Here is a 20,043-nt window from a genome sequence, read left to right on the forward strand (position 1 = left end):
TTTCTTTTGGTTTGGAGTATTAACTAATTTAAATTGATGTGATATTCATCCAGAAAATGTTTACATTATTTTCTAGGTGTAATGTACATGCAGTACAAAGTCATGTATATTTCGAGAGTTCTAAAAAGTGATAGAAGTGTATATGTATTCAGATATGTCACAGTCACCGAGGAATTGAGATAATAGTTACCTCTAGATCCACATTCCAAAATCCCTTAAGAATTATATTAATGAAACTGGCTGTCATTGAATGACACTTCGTCATTAAATTGACCATCATTAATTTGATTCAGAGTAATTAGACATAAACTTAAAATTTATTTAGCATTTGATTTCTGAAAGATACCTAAAATTTGATATGGATATGTATAATTCTTTATGCTCGTCCATGCCGAAATGTAGTAATTATACACCTGGTAGTAGCCCTTTAATGGACCTCATTAAAGTACACCTATTCATTAAAGTTCAGGTGTTCAGCCAATGACAAGTCACCTTTGTACCGTTATAAAACCGCAAGTATCGATTATTCTCGGATATGCAATCGAAAGACAATTAGCGAAAAGTCACGGAGGCTGGAAATCCAATACTGTCGCAGAAGGTTATGTTCTGTTACTATAATAATTAGCGTTAATTGTAAATAATATTCAAATAAATTCAATTTGTCATCTCGTTTTTCAATTCTAAATCAATTTCCAGGTTATATCAGAGTAATGTTCATCTTATTCTCTATAAAGGTCAATGACATTCGGCCTCGGAAAAAATCAATACTTTCGCGTCTGCGCACATCTCACAATTCAGGTCAGTTCGCACATAACCATAACAAGACCTAATTTTGAATAATTTCAAGTTAGAAATATGGTCGAGCATAAAAAGTCGTATGAAACTTGCCTATAATGGTAATTAAGACGCTCGTATGAAAATTATGAAACCTGCGCTCGTTTCATAAACAAACATACTTGCGTCTTAATTACTACCATTATAGGCTCGTTGCATAATGTACTATTATACCACCACAGCAATGCATTTTCCTTTTGTTTTCACAGTGCATTGTTTGAATATACCTAAGTTCATAGTTTGTGACGAAAATTTATGATTTGTGTGTTTTGCATCATTAATGGAGGGAAATGAAGCTTAAATACAAAAGCATCTGTAGAAAACAGATTTGCAAAAAAAAAAAAAATATATCCATGCCTGGACAGATTTAAAATTCATCACCATGACTTTCCATGTTTGTACTGAATGCCTTTGCCATTGTGTATATTGTGGTTGTCATGAAAGAAGAAAAAACGTTTTGCTTTCAAGCATTATGTAAATGATGACCTTTATGTGTTTTGAGAGGTAGTTTTAAAAATTTTGTTCAGAAATGAAGCCTATCTGTCCATCTGCCTGTGTGTTCTGTCAGAAATTTATCCATGTATACCTGACTAAACTCAGACTAGAAACATTACGTCATACTCTGAGGAGTTTATCTCTGGAAGGAAAAATTATTATTTTTTTTTCTCCAATTATTATGGTTTATTTAACGACGCTCACAACTGCCGAGGTTATATCAGCATCACCAGTGTACCGGAATTTTGTTCTGCAGGAGTTTTTTTACATGCCAGTAAATCTACTGACATGAGCCTGTGGCATTTAAGCACACTTAAATGCCATTGACCTGGGCAGGGATCAAACCAGCAACCTCGAGCACAGAAGGTCAGTACTATACCGACTATGCTACCCAGGCCGACTCTCTGGAAGGAATGTAGACATTACGTAAGATGATAGCAGCAATCACAGTACAGAAAACATAGCTAATATGAGTTAGCCATGTTTGAACATTTTAACGACACTTGTGATTGCAACCTGATGACTGCATGTTATTGAAACGATTGCTACATCCAGATTGTCTGAATTATGTTATTAGTAGCCAATAGCAATTCAAGCATCCATCTGCAATCGAGCAATAAGAGTAAGACAAAACACCATTCCCCCATACCGATGAGAACAATACCTCATTTTGCTGAGACAAGCTCCTCAAAGGCAGACCTCCCTTTTCCTTCATTCTCAGTCTGTAGCTTCTTCACCCATTAAATTTCTCTTGATGCTTTTTCATATTTCACCTATAAATAAGTTTATGATCGACCATGCCGAAATGTAGTAATTATACACCTGGTAGCAGTCCTTTAATGCATGTCATTAAAGTACACCTACTCATTAAAGTACAGGTCTTCAGCCAATGATAACTCAGCTTACATGTGTTCAGCCAATGACAAGTCAGCTTTGTACCGTTATAAAACCGCAAGTATCGATTATTCTCGGATATGCAATCGAAAGACAATTTGCGAAAAGTCACAGAGGCTGGAAATCCAATACTGTCGCAGAAGGTTATGTTGTCTTACTGTAATAATTGCGTTAATTGTAAATAATATTCAAAAAATTCAATTTGTCATCTCGTTTTTCAATTTCGAATTCAATAATCAAGGTTATATCAAGTTTAACGGGATTACATCAAGGTCAATGACATTGTTCCTCGGAAAAAATCAATACTTTCTCGGTTGCGCACATCTCACAATTCACGACCTAGAACAAGGTCACTTCCGATCTTGTCAGATACAAATAAAATGTATACATCTGAATAATTTCAAGTTAGAAATATGGTCGAGCATAAAAAGTCGTATGAAACTCACCTATCATGGTAATTAAGAAGCTCGTATGAAAATTATGAAACTCGCTTGTGCTCATTTCATAAACATCCATACTCGCTTCTTAATTACTATCATTATAGGCTCGTTGCATAATGTACTATTATATGTCTACAACACTTCCTTTTCTACTTCATTTTGTAACCTGAATAACAATTATTTGTCCTGCATGAAGAATGAATTGTTTATTAATAAAATATTCAAAGTGGTAACATTATGTATTTGATTTGAAAGCTTTACAGTTTTGCTTGTCTAAAATGAATAATTTTGAAGAAAGGTAATCTCCACTCCAGAATACGTTACAGTTCATCGTTTTGGAATATCCCAACCTTGATTGGGATCTTTTGCAACTGCCATGTAGATGAGGGCGCCAGCGCCAGGAAGTGCTTTAGCTGCTACATAAGTGCGCTTGTCTGGTGACCAGTGCGTCATGTATGGTGCCTTCCTAGCTTCTTTATCAACACTATATTCTTCTCTGTCTCCCTTTCCTTTCCAGTGTCTTTCGCCTCCACATAAACACACACGTGCTTTCTGTAAGTAGTTTTTATAGGAAGAATATGGATATGAATCAGACATTTTATATACTTTCGCTGGACATTGGTTTGCTATATTAACTCGCATAATTTCCCCTCTTTTTCTAAAAATTGGGATATAAAAATCTAGGAGAGGGAAATTACGCGAAGACTATGGATATGAATCAGACATTTTATATACTTTCACTCGACATTAGTTTGCTATATTAACTCGCATAATTTCCCCTCTTTTTCTAAAAATTCGGATGTAAAAATCTAGGAGAGGGAAATTACGCGAAGACTATGGATATGAATCAGACATTTTATATACTTTCGCTGGACATTGGTTTGCTATATTAATTCGCATAATTTCCCCTCTTTTTCTAAAAATTCGGATATAAAAATCTAGGAGAGGGAAATTACACGAAGACTATGGATATGAATCAGACATTTTATATACTTTCGCTGGACATTGGTTTGCTATATTAACTCGCATAATTTCCCCTCTTTTTCTAAAAATTCGGATATAAAAATCTAGGAGAGGGAAATTACACGAAGACTATGGATATGAATAAGACATTTTATATACTTTCACTGGACATTGGTTTGCTATATTAACTCGCATAATTTCCCCTCTTTTTCTAAAAATTCGGATATAAAAATCTAGGAGAGGGAAATTACGCGAAGACTATGGATATGAATCAGACATTTTATATACTTTCGCTGGACATTGGTTTGCTATATTAACTCGCATAATTTCCCCTCTTTTTCCAAAAATTCGGATATAAAATCTAGGAGAGGGAAATTACACGAAGACTATGGATATGAATCAGACATTTTATATACTTTCACTGGACATTGGTTTGCTATATTAACTCTCATAATTTCCCCTCTTTTTCTAAAAATTCGGATATAAAAATCTAGGAGAGGGAAATTACACGAAGACTATGGATATGAATAAGACATTTTATATACTTTCACTGGACATTGGTTTGCTATATTAACTCGCATAATTTCCCCTCTTTTTCTAAATTTTCGGATGTAAAAATCTAGGAGAGGGAAATTACGCGAAGACTATGGATATGAATCAGACATTTTATATACTTTCACTGGACATTGGTTTGCTATATTAACTCGCATAATTTCCCCTCTTTTTCCAAAAATTCGGATATAAAAATCTAGGAGAGGAAAATTACACGAAGACTATGGATATGAATCAGACATTTTATATACTTTCGCTGGACATTGGTTTGCTATATTAACTCGCATAATTTCCCCTCTTTTTCTAAAAATTCGGATGTAAAAATCTAGGAGAGGGAAATTACGCGAAGACTATGGATATGAATCAGACATTTTATATACTTTTGCTGGACATTGGTTTGCTATATTAACTCGCATAATTTCCCCTCTTTTTCTAAAAATTCGGATGTAAAAATCTAGGAGAGGGAAATTACGCGAAGACTATGTATATGAATCAGACATTTTATATACTTTCGCTGGACATTGGTTTGCTATATTAACTCGCATAATTTCCCCTCTTTTTCTAAATTTTCGGATGTAAAAATCTAGGAGAGGGAAATTACGCGAAGACTATGGATATGAATCAGACATTTTATATACTTTCGCTGGACATTGGTTTGCTATATTAACTCGCATAATTTCCCCTCTTTTTCTAAATTTTCGGATGTAAAAATCTAGGAGAGGGAAATTACGCGAAGACTATGGATATGAATCAGATATTTTATATAATTTCGCTGGACATTGGTTTGCTATATTAACTCGCATAATTTCCCCTCTTTTTCTAAAAATTCGGATGTAAAAATCTAGGAGAGGGAAATTACGCGAAGACTATGGATATGAATCAGACATTTTATATACTTTTGCTGGACATTGGTTTACTATATTAACTCGCATAATTTCCCCTCTTTTTCTAAAAATTCGGATGTAAAAATCTAGGAGAGGGAAATTACGCGAAGACTATGGATATGAATCAGACATTTTATATACTTTCGCTGGACATTGGTTTGCTATATAAACTCGCATAATTTCCCCTCTTTTTCTAAAAATGCGGATATAAAAATCTAGGAGAGGGAAATTACGCGAAGACTATGGATATGAATCAGACATTTTATATACTTTCGCTGGACATTGGTTTGCTATATTAACTCGCATAATTTCCCCTCTTTTTCTAAAAATTCGGATATAAAAATCTAGGAGAGGGAAATTACGCGAAGACTATGGATATGAATCAGACATTTTATATACTTTCGCTGGACATTGGTTTGCTATATTAACTCGCATAATTTCCCCTCTTTTTCTAAAAATTCGGATGTAAAAATCTAGGAGAGGGAAATTACGCGAAGACTACAAAATATAAAGAATAATTTGGTCATAAATAACAACAAAGAATTCTTGTACTAAATTAGAGGAGGGGTGTGATAGTGTTTTGCTGTCACAGTTCCGAAAAAAAGGCTGTGATAGATAATAGAGATTTTATCACAGTGTGATTTTTGTGTTCGGATGATTCTTGGCGATTATGGGACTCCATTTTCTGTGTAGATTTCCAATTCGTCTAGAACTCAATATCATTGTCATCTACTTATCTCTGAACAAACTACGGGGAATGTCCATGTTTCTCATCCCAAGCCGACAGTTGCTTATGTTTATCACTCTTCTGTGAATTGAATTGATATGCCAGTGACATGTCTTTTATCAACAATAGTGATTAGCGCAGTGTGTATACTGAAAACAAAACACACTCTGAGCTGTTAATGTTGTGTGTGGGCGCATATTCGTCCAAGAATGTTTACGAATGATTAAGTGGATTTCATTCGTGGAAGAATATAGCTTCAGTATCAAGACGTTAACCTTTTGCCTTTCATATTGGAGTTAAATGGCAAGTTGTAGCCGATTTAAGTGAACACCATATTTTAACGTTTTGGTGGCTACTTCATTCACACACAACCTCTAGAATATCTGGAGGACCACACCTGCTGTTGGTCGACGGGTCCATTGGACCTAGCTGGGAGATCTTGTTGATCACCAGCTTTCCCTCCTTAAGCCACTGGAGGACGATTTTAGTGCCATAGCAGGTCAGCACTAGGAACAGAAAAGTAGAAAGAGGAGGAAGGAAAGGGAAATGAACCCCTAGGCCTCGAATGCTCTAATGCCATCGGGATCGAAGAACGTAAGAGTTCAGTCAGAGGACTGGATAGGAAAGGGTAAAGAGGGAATTAGGTATTGGATAGAGTAAAATTATACCAAATTCAGTCATTAACTCATCAAGCTGACCAGTGCTAATGGATGAGTAGCCCCTCCCTTTAGTTCAGCTCGTAAAATTATGCTTACTAACAGCTACACCATGGAAAGGTAGGGATGGGACATTGGGTATTTGTCCAGGTTGGTTCCTTAAAGCCTTCAATGGGAAGGATTAATGGCTCTCCCCCATAGAATATACACCTGTATAGAATTGGAATATATCAGTCCCCTAACTGCCCATTGTGCAACTCAAACCAAGAAATGGATTCGGAACACCTCAAAATCTGTGCTTCTTTGGCTGGTCATGATAATATCTTTGAAAAATATTGGAGTGCAAGAGGTCAAATGACTTTATTGTCAAACGCCTGGCATTAGAAAACAACAACAACCTTTTGCCTTTCGAGTGAGACGAAAATTAATTAATTAATTAAGACTTGCAGTTGTCTAGACACATATACATACATCAGTCGCCAACACTGTGAGTCACATATCAGACAGAGATGGCGATTTCTTGGAGGTTTGATTTTGGAACTGTGCTCACAGTCGAAACCAGTAACAAACCTATCACAGCGACAAAATTACAGGTCTTCAAATCCCACCCCATCTCTAGTACTAATCAAATCCATGCTTGTATTAAATAACTATATATATATATATATATATATATATATATATATATATATATATAAAATCTGAATAATTATGAATAATAAAACATACATGTACAAGCATTTCAACAGACAACAAATCCAGATCAACTTCCATATTGCCAGAAGAATCATAGACGTTTTTCATTATAGAAGAGATGAATAATGATCGTGGGTTTCCCATGCTTATTTTTTCGATACTTGGAATATTCACGAAGGCCACTCTTGAAGGGAAAAGTAGTGTTTAAATTTGTTTAATGTAAGAAGTGGAAATTTTACGAGGAAAATAAAATTCTGAAAAACATGTCATGAAAATCTTGAGGAGATAGGGACCAATGGCAGGCTTATGTGAGGGTGGCAATGAACCTCTGGGTTCCTTAAAAGCCAGTAAGTAAGTATGTATGGCATTAAAATCTGAATTGCTTGCAATACTGATCTTTCAGGTCTTGAACATTGTGTGGCTTTTATTTTTTCTTCATTGTTGTTAACCCTATAGCATCTATTAGTTCTTTATGGTTGTGCTAACAAATGGAGTTACTTGTCAACAATGTGACACTGAAACTTGTGTTCAGGGTACTGCCCAGTGACAGTCCTGATATATTGTATTCTTTTTAAGATTGGCTAATTAATATTAATCCAGCACACTCAAATTCATACAAATTTCCAGACTCTAGACACTCAGGCAATTTTTCTTCTTGAAGAAAAATTCACTGAGAGCCAAGCCCTGGACCTCCAGATCTGTAACCAACAGACCACAGAAGCAGTCAAGTGTGGCCTTTGAAGATTTATTCTGTTTAGTTTTATTTTCTAAAGTATTGTTATAACTGATTCGAAAATGGGAAGAAGTAGCACCTTTTACAGAAAACACTCTTTTAAGCATCTAAATAGATAAATTTGAAATTATCGAACAAGAATTAAGAATAGAATTACCTAAATTAATAAAGCTTTAAATGCGTGTATGTGTGTGTGTCTAATGCCTATCCACTTCACTTTACGTGATTCGGGTTCCGCATACTATGGATAGATGGCAGGAATGTGATCCATTTTCAAATTGCACACTGCTTCAGCAGGCCACGTTATGCATGATGTGTATCTGTGAAGAGTTATATCGTATACTAGGATGAGTGTATGTTAAATGTTTGTGTAAGTGTAGTATAGGGAAAGGTTGAGTATGGTGAGGAAGGGAGAAGGGGAAACTCGGTCCTAGCACATAGCCTACTCCTATTGAATAGCACCAAGGAGGCCATTAGGTTTAACATCCCCATCCGACGGACGAATCACTATCAACAGTGACATATGCCTTCCCTTCAAATGCACTGCGGAGAGATTTGAGATTTAATCCAGTCATATTGGTGCACAATTTGGTGATTAGAAGTTGTGCACCGTCATCTCTCCTAGTCCCGAGGTAGAAATTTTACAAGAAAATTTCTGACCCCGCCGGGAATCGAACCTGGGCTGGCTAGTCTGGAGGCAGACATGCTACCACAGAGCCAACTTGGTGGACGTCCTTAAATGCTATTTGGTGGAATAAAAACGTAACAAAATAAAAAATTACACCTTAATAAACTATTATAAGAGTATCCTCACATGTAGGTCAGAGATATAGCAAGTATTGATCAGGCAAACAAATATTTTGATATCAACAAGAAAATCCAGGCTAGAAGGAATTAAAAATGAAATTATAGAATATATTATGGGAGTGAAAGATAATCTGGATATTGTAGACATTATTGAACAGAAAAGATTGAGTTGGTTTGAACATATTAAAAGAATGTCGGAAGAAACAGTGCCTAAATTAATAATGGAAATGTGTGCTAGTGGAAAGAAGAAAAAGAGGATGGCCAAAAAAGACTTGGGGTGGAAGGAGTTGAAGCAGCAAGGAAGGCCAGAAATTTGAAAGAAGATTAGCAGTGGATGGAAAGACAGGAATGGTGTTTGAGCACCTTTATGTGTCTATGTGTGTGTTTTTACTCATTTTTTTCTCGTTTTCAGATCTTCCAATCAGTTCATCTAGTAATAATGCATATGAGGTGTAATTGTTTGAAAGGATGTGGACAGACATTTTCAGATCTCAAAGATACATAAAATTAACATAATCCTAGACATTATGGAAATAGAACAAGAAAAAAATATAGACTATATTTTTATGTAAATATTTTATTCTTCATTACAAGTTGCAAAATGTGTAGTTTACTGTAGAGTTCCTTCCTCACCACAAATAATTTAAAAACAGTTAGTTGTAATGACCACTTTTGTATTTGTTCAAAGTTTTATGTGAAACAAGAATAGGAAAATTGGGGAGGATCAACAAAAACAGAGATTGTCTTCACTTTTTTATTTAGAATATGAGTCTGTGAATATGCCATAATAATATATTTATTTTAATAGGTAGTCAGGCATTATCATGTACTTAAGTTCTGAATTCTTCTGATAGTTTGAAATCAGACTTTATAGTTGATACCTGTTCACTAGTGGAATGCAGATCATTTGTTGGTAATTCTTGGAAAGGTCCTTCCAGAACACCATCGTGAAGAACATGGAGCATGTACTTGAAAAAGTGGTTACGATTCTTTTTCACCATTACATCATCAGAATTTAAATTGCATAATTTAGTTATCCATCTTCTGCAAATCCTTATGTCTGTAAAATAAATTGCAAATAAGTCAACTGCAGGACTCATAACAAAGAAGGGTTTCCATATTACTGACCCACAGCTAGGGTTGCCAGATCAGTGAAGTTAGAATATCGTACCAGCCTTTAAAAAATGTCATATTTTATACATCTTGATTACACAACTTTTAACACTGTATCACTTCGGAATGTATGATAAGAACTTTCTTGTGTTAAATTTTGACGTACTTGTTAACATGTTTCGACCTATTTTTGGTCATCTTCAGAACCAACAGCGACCAGTTCTGAAGATGACCCAAAATAGGTCGAAACATGTTAACAAGGCACATCAAAATTTAACACAAGAAAGTACTTATCATATTTTACTAGTGTCTTTATAAAAATAATATCGTACATTAAATACCTTGACAAAATATGTAATAATATTGTATGTTTTCATATTTACTAAATAACAAATCCAGAAAACATGCATAATACAGAGTGGATCGTAAGTAATGTCATTAATTTCAGGGTGCTATTCCTTGAATATTTCAAACAAAAAAGTTTTATACGATTTTGTTCGTTTTTGCTTCTTTTCCAAGATAAAAATTGTTTTATATGTAATATTTCGTAGCATGTTTTGGGAAAGCCATTGACTTAATTCCCAGTATGCTCAGTATGTTATATGCAAGCAAAAACTACAGAGGTTTGGGACTAGTCAGAGCATCATGGGAAGCATTCTTGCAACACTGCAACATCTGCATCACTTTAATATTAAATGAAAATCCTTATGTAAATAGTATGCGACTTTTGATGTCTGAACTTAATTCTTCCTGTCAACATCTAAGGCTCCCTTGTCCAGTTGAATTTCGTAAATATGTGACTAGGAAATTAAGAGAGGAATTAAGAAATGCAGAATTCGAATCATGGAAAGTAATGCCTGGAAGAGGCAGAGGTGTAGAATTGTACAGCAAAGTACCTAAAGCCAACGCCTGGATTTTTAATAAGTCTGGACTATCTACATCTGAATGGGTAACCTGTCTCAAAATGAATGCCAATTTAGCAGCAGTTAGAGGAGTACCTGGTCGCTCTTTGGACGGATCCCGGTGCAGACATGGCTGCCCGGAGACTGAAACCCTTGCCCACGTCCAAGGTCAGTGTAATAGAGGTTTACTCCTCCAAAATGCCAGACACCATCATGTTCGATCCTTAATTGCAACTGCTTTAAGAAAAAAGTCTTGGACAGTAGAAGAGGAAGTTTTTTGCCTTGCTACTAATGGCTCCTCTAGACGTATTGACATCATAGCGTATTCCCAGACTACCAAGAAAGGATATATAATTGATCCTACCATAAGGATTGAAACGGGGAGTAGCCAGCCGGAGGATGTCAATCAAGAAAAGATCAACATTTATCTGCCAACAGTTGATTACTTCAAAGCAAAATACCAGCTTGAAGACATTGAGGTGATTGGTCTTCTTATTGGAGCTCGTGGTGTGATTCCCAAGTTCTTTGAAAGCTTCAGGAAGACTTTTGAACTGCCACAGACACTCACTGCTGACATCATAACTTCAGTTTTGAAACGCTCTTGCCAAATTCTGAGTCATCATATTTACTCTGTTTAATTTTTTTTTTATATTGAATGATTGAAAGAATTTTAGGTTTATCCTTTAAAATATGCAGAAATTTGATCCGAGCAAATGTAACATTTTAAAATTCCTTTTCAGAACGAAAAGTTACATTTGTTCGGATCAAATTTCTGTAGATTTAATGAACAAAACTAAAATTCTTTCAATTATTCAATTATCATGAAATGTTTCATAGGCTTATAACAATTCTTTTTCTCGAGAAGGAAGCAAAAACGAGCAAAATTGTATTAAACTTAATTTCACACTAATATTGCATTGAAATAATTTTATATCAATAAATTTTACATTTCTATCATAAACTTAAAATATGAATGCAAAATATGTGTTAGTTCTATTTGTGAATAATGTGTATTTTGTTTCTCTTCTCAACCTTTTTGCCCCATGCACCCTTTTACTATTTTTTTTTTTTTTTCATTTAATATATTCCATAGATCTTAACATTAGCAATGAAGGTTTAAGATGTGGAACAAGTCAGAATTTTACAAGATCACAATTACAATTTTTTACATCATTATACTATCATTACCAATTAGCTGACTGAAAAATAATGCATATAATATTTCGTTTTATATGTTAATGCATATACACTTGTCCCATCCATTTATATTTTATAGTCCTCATTCCCCCCTAAAACCCTAAAAATTCCGCCCTGTTTGGAAACCACTGCTGCGGGATTTTAAATTACACCTTTAGTGTGCCACATGTTGAAAAAGATTGAAAAACACTACTTTATATGAAGAATTTATAACAGTTCAATTAATATTATGTAATGGAGTTTTCATCATGTAATTAAACTAAATAAAATGAATATTGTTTGGGATGGATAATATTAGGTATATAATAGTATATTATGAAACAAATTCATAATGTTATACCAGTATGTCATGGCACAAGTCAATTTTTAGGGAACGAGCGAAGCAAGTTTCCTAATTTTGACGAGTGCTCTAGGCTGTGTAACATTATAAACGTGTTTCTTACGTTATTTTTTGTATGACAGCATTATAAAACAATTAATAAAGAAATAACATCAGTTTGTAATTATGGGTAGTTTGATATCATGGTCTATGAAGGGATTGCTATGACAACAATGATGTATTAAATATTATGGCACGACAAATCGTTTCATAATGTTAACATGGATAAATATATAATATATTATATATTTATCCATGATGTTAACTTCATGGCACAACGTGGCTAATGAGAAAGACAGGCTATGGCATGAATCAGAGTCACGTGGTTATCATGATCTAGTCATGGCCATCTTGACAATCGCCTAATATAAATACATGTTCAAAGCTCTAAAAAACAAAGGAATTGCTATGTTAAACTCATGTTAAACGTGCATTTATATATGAGCCGTTCAGAGCAGAAGTGATGCAAGTCAAAAATGGGTAATGAGGATTAAAGTAAACATTCTGTAAACCTCACTACCCAATTTTGACTTACACCACTTTTGCTCTGAACAGCTCATAAACTTGTTCGATGTTGGTCATGTTATGACTAAGAATGTGATGTCGCGCTATAGCATGTCTTTCTCATTTGTCACAATGGCACAAGGCATAACGTTTTACTTGGCATGGTAATATTTTACGGCTCTGGTAGGATAATGTATATTATGCACGATTTTCACAAACGATAAAGACTGTTTATAATGCTGGAGTACAAAAAGGTAATTAAATTTACATTTTATCAGTTTTATTAACAGTATGCCATACTGGCTCGTTTCCTAGGTTTCATATGCATACCTGGCCCATACCTACCTACTTTAAACACTGTGTTGAGGAATACTGCCCACTGTAAAAACATACGAACCTTCGTTTTTAAACGATTGATGAAGATAGATCACAATATAGAATAACCCATATGTCAACAGTTATTTCTTTCTGGATATACAGTAGAACCCCGATTTTCCGTCACTCTATTAACCGACTGGTGGATTATCCGATTGTCTTTCTCTCTTGCTTATTGTTTTTCTGCAGAAAAAATACGAAGTACTATGCGTTATATTAGTACAAGTTTTTCTGCAGTGTGTTTTTTTTTTACAAACAGAATATGATCTACTCTTCGAGTGGCCTTAATGCCTAACTTCTATGCAAAATGTCTTCCACAGATATCAAAAGAAAACGTGTTGTGCTACGAAAAAAAAAAGTACAAATAGGCCTAATTGAATGGTTTGGGAAAAGAGAAACTGTGGTTCATTTCGCATCAGAATATGACATAGAATTATAACTGGCGGGATTTAATGAAAAACAAATATAAATTGTGTACAGTATCGGTATATAAATCTACAACATGAGACTGTGCTATTCCTATCTTTCCAGCCGTCATAAGGAGTTTCCTTGGCCATTAAAAGCATGTTGTTAAAAACCAGACTTCTGATTCACTATCTAGTGTATTAAAAAAAAGATCATGGAGGAAATTATGAAACTGTATTATGCACTCAATTTATGAAAACCTTTTATGAAATGGATTATCCGATTTTTCGATTAACCGTTCACTCTATCCCCTTCATTACCACGGATAATAGAGGTTCTACTGTATGTCCATGGGAACTTTTTGTATTGTTTTGGCCAATATTACCGGTACTTATTGTGAAAATACACTAAAAGTTACTGCTAAGTCTGGAAAATTTAACAAGTATCAATGTCGATAAGCCAGAAAAGTTAATTCGTAAGTTAATAGTAGTACTTAACATACCATTTACATCACGCAATTTGGTCATCAGACGCTTGGCTATACCCATATAGGCATGAAATTCTTCGTCATATACATCAGGCATAGTGAGGAATTTATCTTAAGGATACACCTGCAGAAAAATTTTCGGTCACAATTAATTGAACATATTTCTCGAATGTAATTCGAATTTATGCTTACCAAAATGTGAAAACTGAACATTCATTGGTATTCTAAATGCAGAATCAATACATTACCCCTTGTCTGACTCAACAATGACTAGGGCTAGGATTTTGATGACCTATAAATCATGAAAAAAGTCCTAAAAACAATGCATTTATGATCTAAAAATCTTTCAAAAATGCCCTTGAAAATACCCTAAAAATTTATTTTACATAATTGGCTTTGTAAGAAAAGAGATTTTGTACTACTTAATATTTAGATTAGTAATTAAATTAAATTTTACATAATTTTTTCTAAGTAGTACACTTTAATTATTTTACTTGATGTAGTTTCCATGTATGATAGTTCACTTCTGCGTCGGCATGTGGATGTGAGGTCGGCAGTCAGTTGGTCGGTCTTGGCCCTTCATGGGCTATAGCGCCATGGATTTACTTTACTTTTAGTTTCCATGTAGTCTACCACAAGGCCACTCTTATCCGGAATTAGCAGGTATAGAGGAGTCTATATTGAAGGGGTGGTTGGACTGATCCAATACATGGGGTGTACTACGTTAAAATGGCAATATTTGTGTAGAAAAACGATTAAAATATCATTAAAAATAATGGGTATTAATGGACAAAATATGTAAAGAAAATATCAAAGAAAATAAACATTATTTTACATTAATAATGGCGATTTATTGCCAAAATTAAATGAAAATACCTAAAAAAAAAATGACCGAATAAAACAAAAGATGATCTTATGAGTTGAAACAGGCAAAAAATGCAAAAAAAAATGACCTAACAAATATGTCTTGAAACACTCAGTTTATCACATAACATATAAATACCAAAGCAGCTATGTTTCTGGCTTACTAGAAAAAAAATGCAATTTCATCAAAATCCTAGCCCTAATAATGACATACAACAGAATATGAAAACAGATGTAGGACAAAGAGTCTTTTACATTCCATTTTAAAGCAGTCCATGGAGGGTCGTGCACAGGATTTTTAAAAGTGGGGAGTGGGGTTTGAAGGAAGGAAAACATTTTTTTTTTTTTTCATAAAGTAGTTTATTATAGTAAACTTTTTATTACAGTATCAAGATTTCAAATGGTGTGTACAGCCGTTTCGGTGCTACTTGACACCATCCTCAGAGCCTTCTGTGTCTCGGCGCCATCTCAACTTTGCTGCATGTTGTGTGGGTGCATTCGTGTGATGAAGAGTTGTGTCAAATAGTGTGTGTGTTCTGAAATTGATCTATGTGTTGAGAATTTGATTAGGGTGTGTTTTAGTATGTCTGTATATTTCGTATTGTTCTAGTGTGTTGAGATTTTGGTTTTTGGATTGTATGTGTAGGATTTCCATGTCTGTATTTATGTTATTGTATGTGTGGTTAGCATTGGTTATGTGTTCGGCATATGTAGATGTATTGTGTCCTCTGGTTATTGCTTTAATGTGTTCTTTGTGTCGAGTTTGGAATGATCTGCCTGTCTGTCCAATGTAGAAACTGTCGCAACTATTGCATGTGAGTTTGTATACTTTATTTTTTTTTCATGGAGTGCAGTTTCATAGAAAGGACTTTGCCGACAGACCTTCTACTGCCCCCTACTAATTGATTGTCATAAATAAATGTCTTCCTTACTGTGACGGAAATCTTGTCTTCTTTTGTTAGTAACCAATCACAACCCTCGTTCAGAAGAATTGACAGGTGCCCGTCAAATCCATGTGGAGGCAGAGTTGCCATATCCTTTCCGAATTTCAAGAATCCCGTCATTTTCACTGCATAATTTCGAAGGTCACCAGGATTGTGGCAACTGTGCAATGTTGGAATGAGGGGACAGGATGGAATTGTCAGAGTTGTTTGTGTAGAAGTCATAAATCTGTAAGTGGGTGTTCAAAGGAACCACCGAACTGCATTCCTTGAAATAAAATAAGGTATATACGCCTGTGTGGACTAGAACAATATGAAATATGAAATATACAGACACACTAAAACACACCCTAATCAAATTCTCAACACACACACTATTTGACACAACTCTTCATCACACGAACGCACCCACACAACAGGCAGCGAAGTTGAGATGGCGCCAAGACACAGAAGGCTCTGAGGATGGTGTCAAGTAGCACCGAAATGGCTGTAAGCAGCACATGCTTACATAATTAACACGAGTAAGATCGCCATTTAATCAATTATTTATATTCATAGTGTTTGTCCAAGGACAGGTCTTTCACACCACACCCAGCATTCTCCGGTATTTCCTATTTTCCGCCTTCCTCTAAGTCTCAGCTGAAATTGCTGAGTAATCTTAACTTATGTGCAAGCAATTCTTTGTCGCATTTCGTTCTATTTCTTTGAAGACTACGAACTAATATTAGACATTATCATAAAAATGAATCGTAATAGACTTCTGAAAGCCATGCTTCAATACCTTCCAGGGGAAGAGATCTTTGGGCCATCAAAAAAAAAAAAAAAAAAAAAAAAAAAAAGATGGACCTAGAATGACTCACTGAGACCGTAATGGGCCTTACACTTACTTGGATGATGATGATGATGATGATGATAATTACTGTACCATCTGGACATGTGACGCAATACCATCATTTGTGCCCAAGACAGTATAAAAAATGAACCCAACACAAATCCGTACCATTACGAGAGAGAGAGAGAGAGAGAGAGAGAGAGAGAGAGAGAGGGAGCGATTTAATTTCTCTGTTGGAAATAGAGACCAATCACCAAGTCTGCTACATAGTACCGTATTTGCTCGCGTAATTTGCGCACTTTTTAATTAACTTTGGCCACTGAAAAATTGGGGTGCGTAAAATATGCGGATTTTTCAAATAAGAGGTTCTGTTCTGAGTTTATCTCAATTAGTATATGTATAGGTAAGTATTTACGGTAGGGCTAATTTTCTATACCGGTAACTTGTCTCTACCAAGGACAAGCATTGTTAAATTAGCGGGACTTTGGGGTTTCTTTCTGAAGCAGGTACTTCAGTTGCTGGTGAATGATCTACAATGGACTGTAGGGAAGGAAAATTCCTACTACACTGAAAAAAAGTATGTACGTAAAATGTGTGCGCAAAATACACGGAGCAAAAATAAAGTTCAAAATAATCCCTTAAAAATTAGAGTGCGCAAAATACAGGGGGGCGCAAATTACGCGAGCAAATACGGTAACATTGCAGAATACCAGCTATAATGGCTGGGGGGATCATCATGCTAACCACATGATACCTCCATTCTGGTTGGATGATCGTCCACCTCTGCTTCGGCATGTGGGCTTGAGGCCAGCAGCCGGCTGGTCGGTCTAGGCCCTTCACGGGCTGTAGCGCCACGGATTATTATTATTATTGTTTATTGGCTTTTCTATCAATTTTTTTTGTGACACAGACCCCCACAAGAAGATGATGACCACTCATTTTCACCCCCAAACAGAATAAAGGTAAAACAATATAGGTAATTTATTTGACTCAGAGCACCGTATTAGCCAAGGATATTCTTATATAATAAAAATGGAAAATTTCTATAACTTACTCCATTCACTATTTTAATATGTAATTATGTAGTGTTGGTCTCCTATCTTTGTAAGCACATTTTGTTTCATACATCCAACTTGAAAACGATTCTCTTTTTATTCTACAGATAATGAACTCAATATTCTCTCATCATGAGCCATTTTACACAAACTTAATATGTAACACACAATACAATTGATTGAACTAAATTCAACAATGCAGCACTTCCAGAGAACACCAATATAGCGCGACGTAATATTGTGACAGAAGGCTAACCTCATATCATACAATACCCCCTCCCTGGTCTCCCCTCAAGTCTGCGAGTTAAGGTCGTAGCCATGCCTTTAGAGGCTTTTGCCTTAAGCCTTGCTGCTCGCACTGCTCTCTCCATACTGGAATGACAGCCAACGATGAATTTAATATATGGAAGGATCGGAGTGCAACCAAGTGTTACGTTATATCTTTATTACGAACTTACAGGCCTACGATTACCAGAAATAATAACGCCAATTGTTAGGAGGGGCTCACAGTAGGAAGAAACTTGGCTTGAGATCAAACTGCGCATGCGTGGACTTCTCATGCAGTATCAATGTGATCCTTAGTTGGATTTATTTTCGTATGCACATTCCAGATGAGATCAAGAAGTTCCCTTCATAGTCCGGTTACACATCTTCCATATACGAAGGTTAGATTTGATTGGTTTAGGTTTTTATTAACCAACAAGTCCACGTATATGCAGCTTGATCTCACATCCAAGTTGTTCCTGCCGTGAGCCGCACATAAATTTTTTGGTTAGATTAAGCTTTGTAAGAGCTTCGCCACTGGTAAGGCTACCATTGAATATCTCAATATTCTACAATGACTCGACGGCAATTGTGTGAAATCCACAGTGAAAGGCAATGATATTCGGAGGCTCAGAGCAAGCTTGCCCCATAGGCTTATACAGTTTTTCTTTTTCTTTTACAGAGGAGGGACCTGAAGACTTGCACTACAACCTGAGGCTTATTGTGCTTACCACTCCTATTGTGGATGTTTGGATAGCCAAACAGCTGTGCTCTTGTACAAGTACAGCACGCTGCATTGTAAACTGAACTCGGACTATGATGTGGAATGGATGATGATATGTGATGATGGCGAAACGAGTCCGAGGTCAAATGCCGAAAGTTACCCAGCAATTCTGCTTCAGTTGGTTGAGGGAAAATCCCGGAAAAATAGCCAACCAGGATTCAGACCTGGGCCTGCACATGCTGACCATTACTCCACGGCGGTGGATGGCTTATGTGGTTACTAAGTTATATAGGACTAATTTACCAGCAGACCTATTGGAATCGAACAGGATCTATTTGCATAAAAAGTTTAGTATTGGTACACAATAATGAAGAAACTGGGTGAATTAAGAGTGTTAGCCTGTTAATGCTGTTATTACATTGATATTATAAACGCTCTAATTTTATTAATTTATCATCCCTTAACATAAGATTCATAATTTTATTACAAAATGTAAAGATTTTATTTTCAACAGTTTTAAAATGCCTATCTAATTTTTCTCAAAAGCGATTTTTTTTCACTAACATTTATTGCACCCAGTTCATTAATTCAAATCTATTTGTCTTATAATAATAATAATAATAATAATAATAATAATAATAATAATAATAATAATAATAATAATAATAATAATCCGTGGCGCCACAGGCCTTCAAGGGCCCAGACCGACAAGCCGGCTGCTAGCTGGCTTCACGTTCACATGCCGAAGCAGAGGTGGACGATCATCCAATCAAAATGGAGGTATCGTGTGGTCAGCACGATGATCCCCCCAGCCGTTATAGCTAGCTTTCTCAACCGGATTTCGCTACCTATTGTAGCTCCCCAAGTGCGTCACGATGCTGGGTGGGCACCGATCCCATACACTGGCCGAAATTTCATGAGAAAATTTCTTCATGAGGACTCGAACCAGCGCGCATTCCGTAACGCGAGTCCTAGTCAGGATGCCTTAGACCACGACGCCACGATTTGAGTCTTATACTACACCATAATTGGATTTTCATTACAATGCATCTATTTTCAATATTGCAGTAATTGCAGCACCGAAATCAAATTCAGCGGGGGCTACTTAAAAGCACGTGGGCTGAACGAATAACGTTGGCCAAACTGGACAGTTTAAATAAAGAAATGTACATACCAAAAACAGTGATATTTGAAGAGTTACGATGTGAAGACTATCCGGTTTCTTTATTAAACAGGCGATAAAAATCATAGCCAATCAAAATTTCAATGTAGAAATATCATGTCTTTTTAAAAGTTGTTTGAGGCGGGAGGAGAAATCTC

General features: G+C 35.6%; 1 protein-coding gene across 1 annotated transcript; it reads right to left on the reverse strand.

Annotated features, from left to right (window-relative positions):
• Nucleotides 1-2,863: 2,863 nt before the first annotated feature.
• On the reverse strand, nucleotides 2,864-20,034 carry LOC138706649 (uncharacterized). Its single transcript, XM_069836195.1, has 4 exons — nucleotides 19,898-20,034; nucleotides 14,059-14,167; nucleotides 9,563-9,741; nucleotides 2,864-3,215 (listed from the first exon to the last, which is right to left on the reverse strand). The coding sequence occupies exons 2-4, from the start codon at nucleotides 14,138-14,140 to the stop codon at nucleotides 2,991-2,993; spliced, it is 486 nt and encodes a 161-aa protein (XP_069692296.1). The 5' UTR covers nucleotides 14,141-14,167; nucleotides 19,898-20,034; the 3' UTR covers nucleotides 2,864-2,990.
• Nucleotides 20,035-20,043: the final 9 nt, after the last annotated feature.

This window comes from Periplaneta americana, chromosome 9, assembly GCF_040183065.1.
Source record: "Periplaneta americana isolate PAMFEO1 chromosome 9, P.americana_PAMFEO1_priV1, whole genome shotgun sequence".
NCBI classification, from domain to species: domain Eukaryota; kingdom Metazoa; phylum Arthropoda; class Insecta; order Blattodea; family Blattidae; genus Periplaneta; species Periplaneta americana.

Excerpts from the sequence above, each read along its gene's own strand:
- LOC138706649 (XM_069836195.1), bottom strand. The coding sequence starts at position 14,140 with ATGCCTGATGTATATGACGAAGAATTTCATGCCTATATGGGTATAGCC. Across the intron at positions 9,742-14,058 it reads CAAATTGCGTGATGTAAATG|ACATAAGGATTTGCAGAAGA; the intron begins GTATGTTAAGTA and ends TTTATTTTACAG. Across the intron at positions 3,216-9,562 it reads TGCATTCCACTAGTGAACAG|AAAGCACGTGTGTGTTTATG; the intron begins GTATCAACTATA and ends AACTACTTACAG.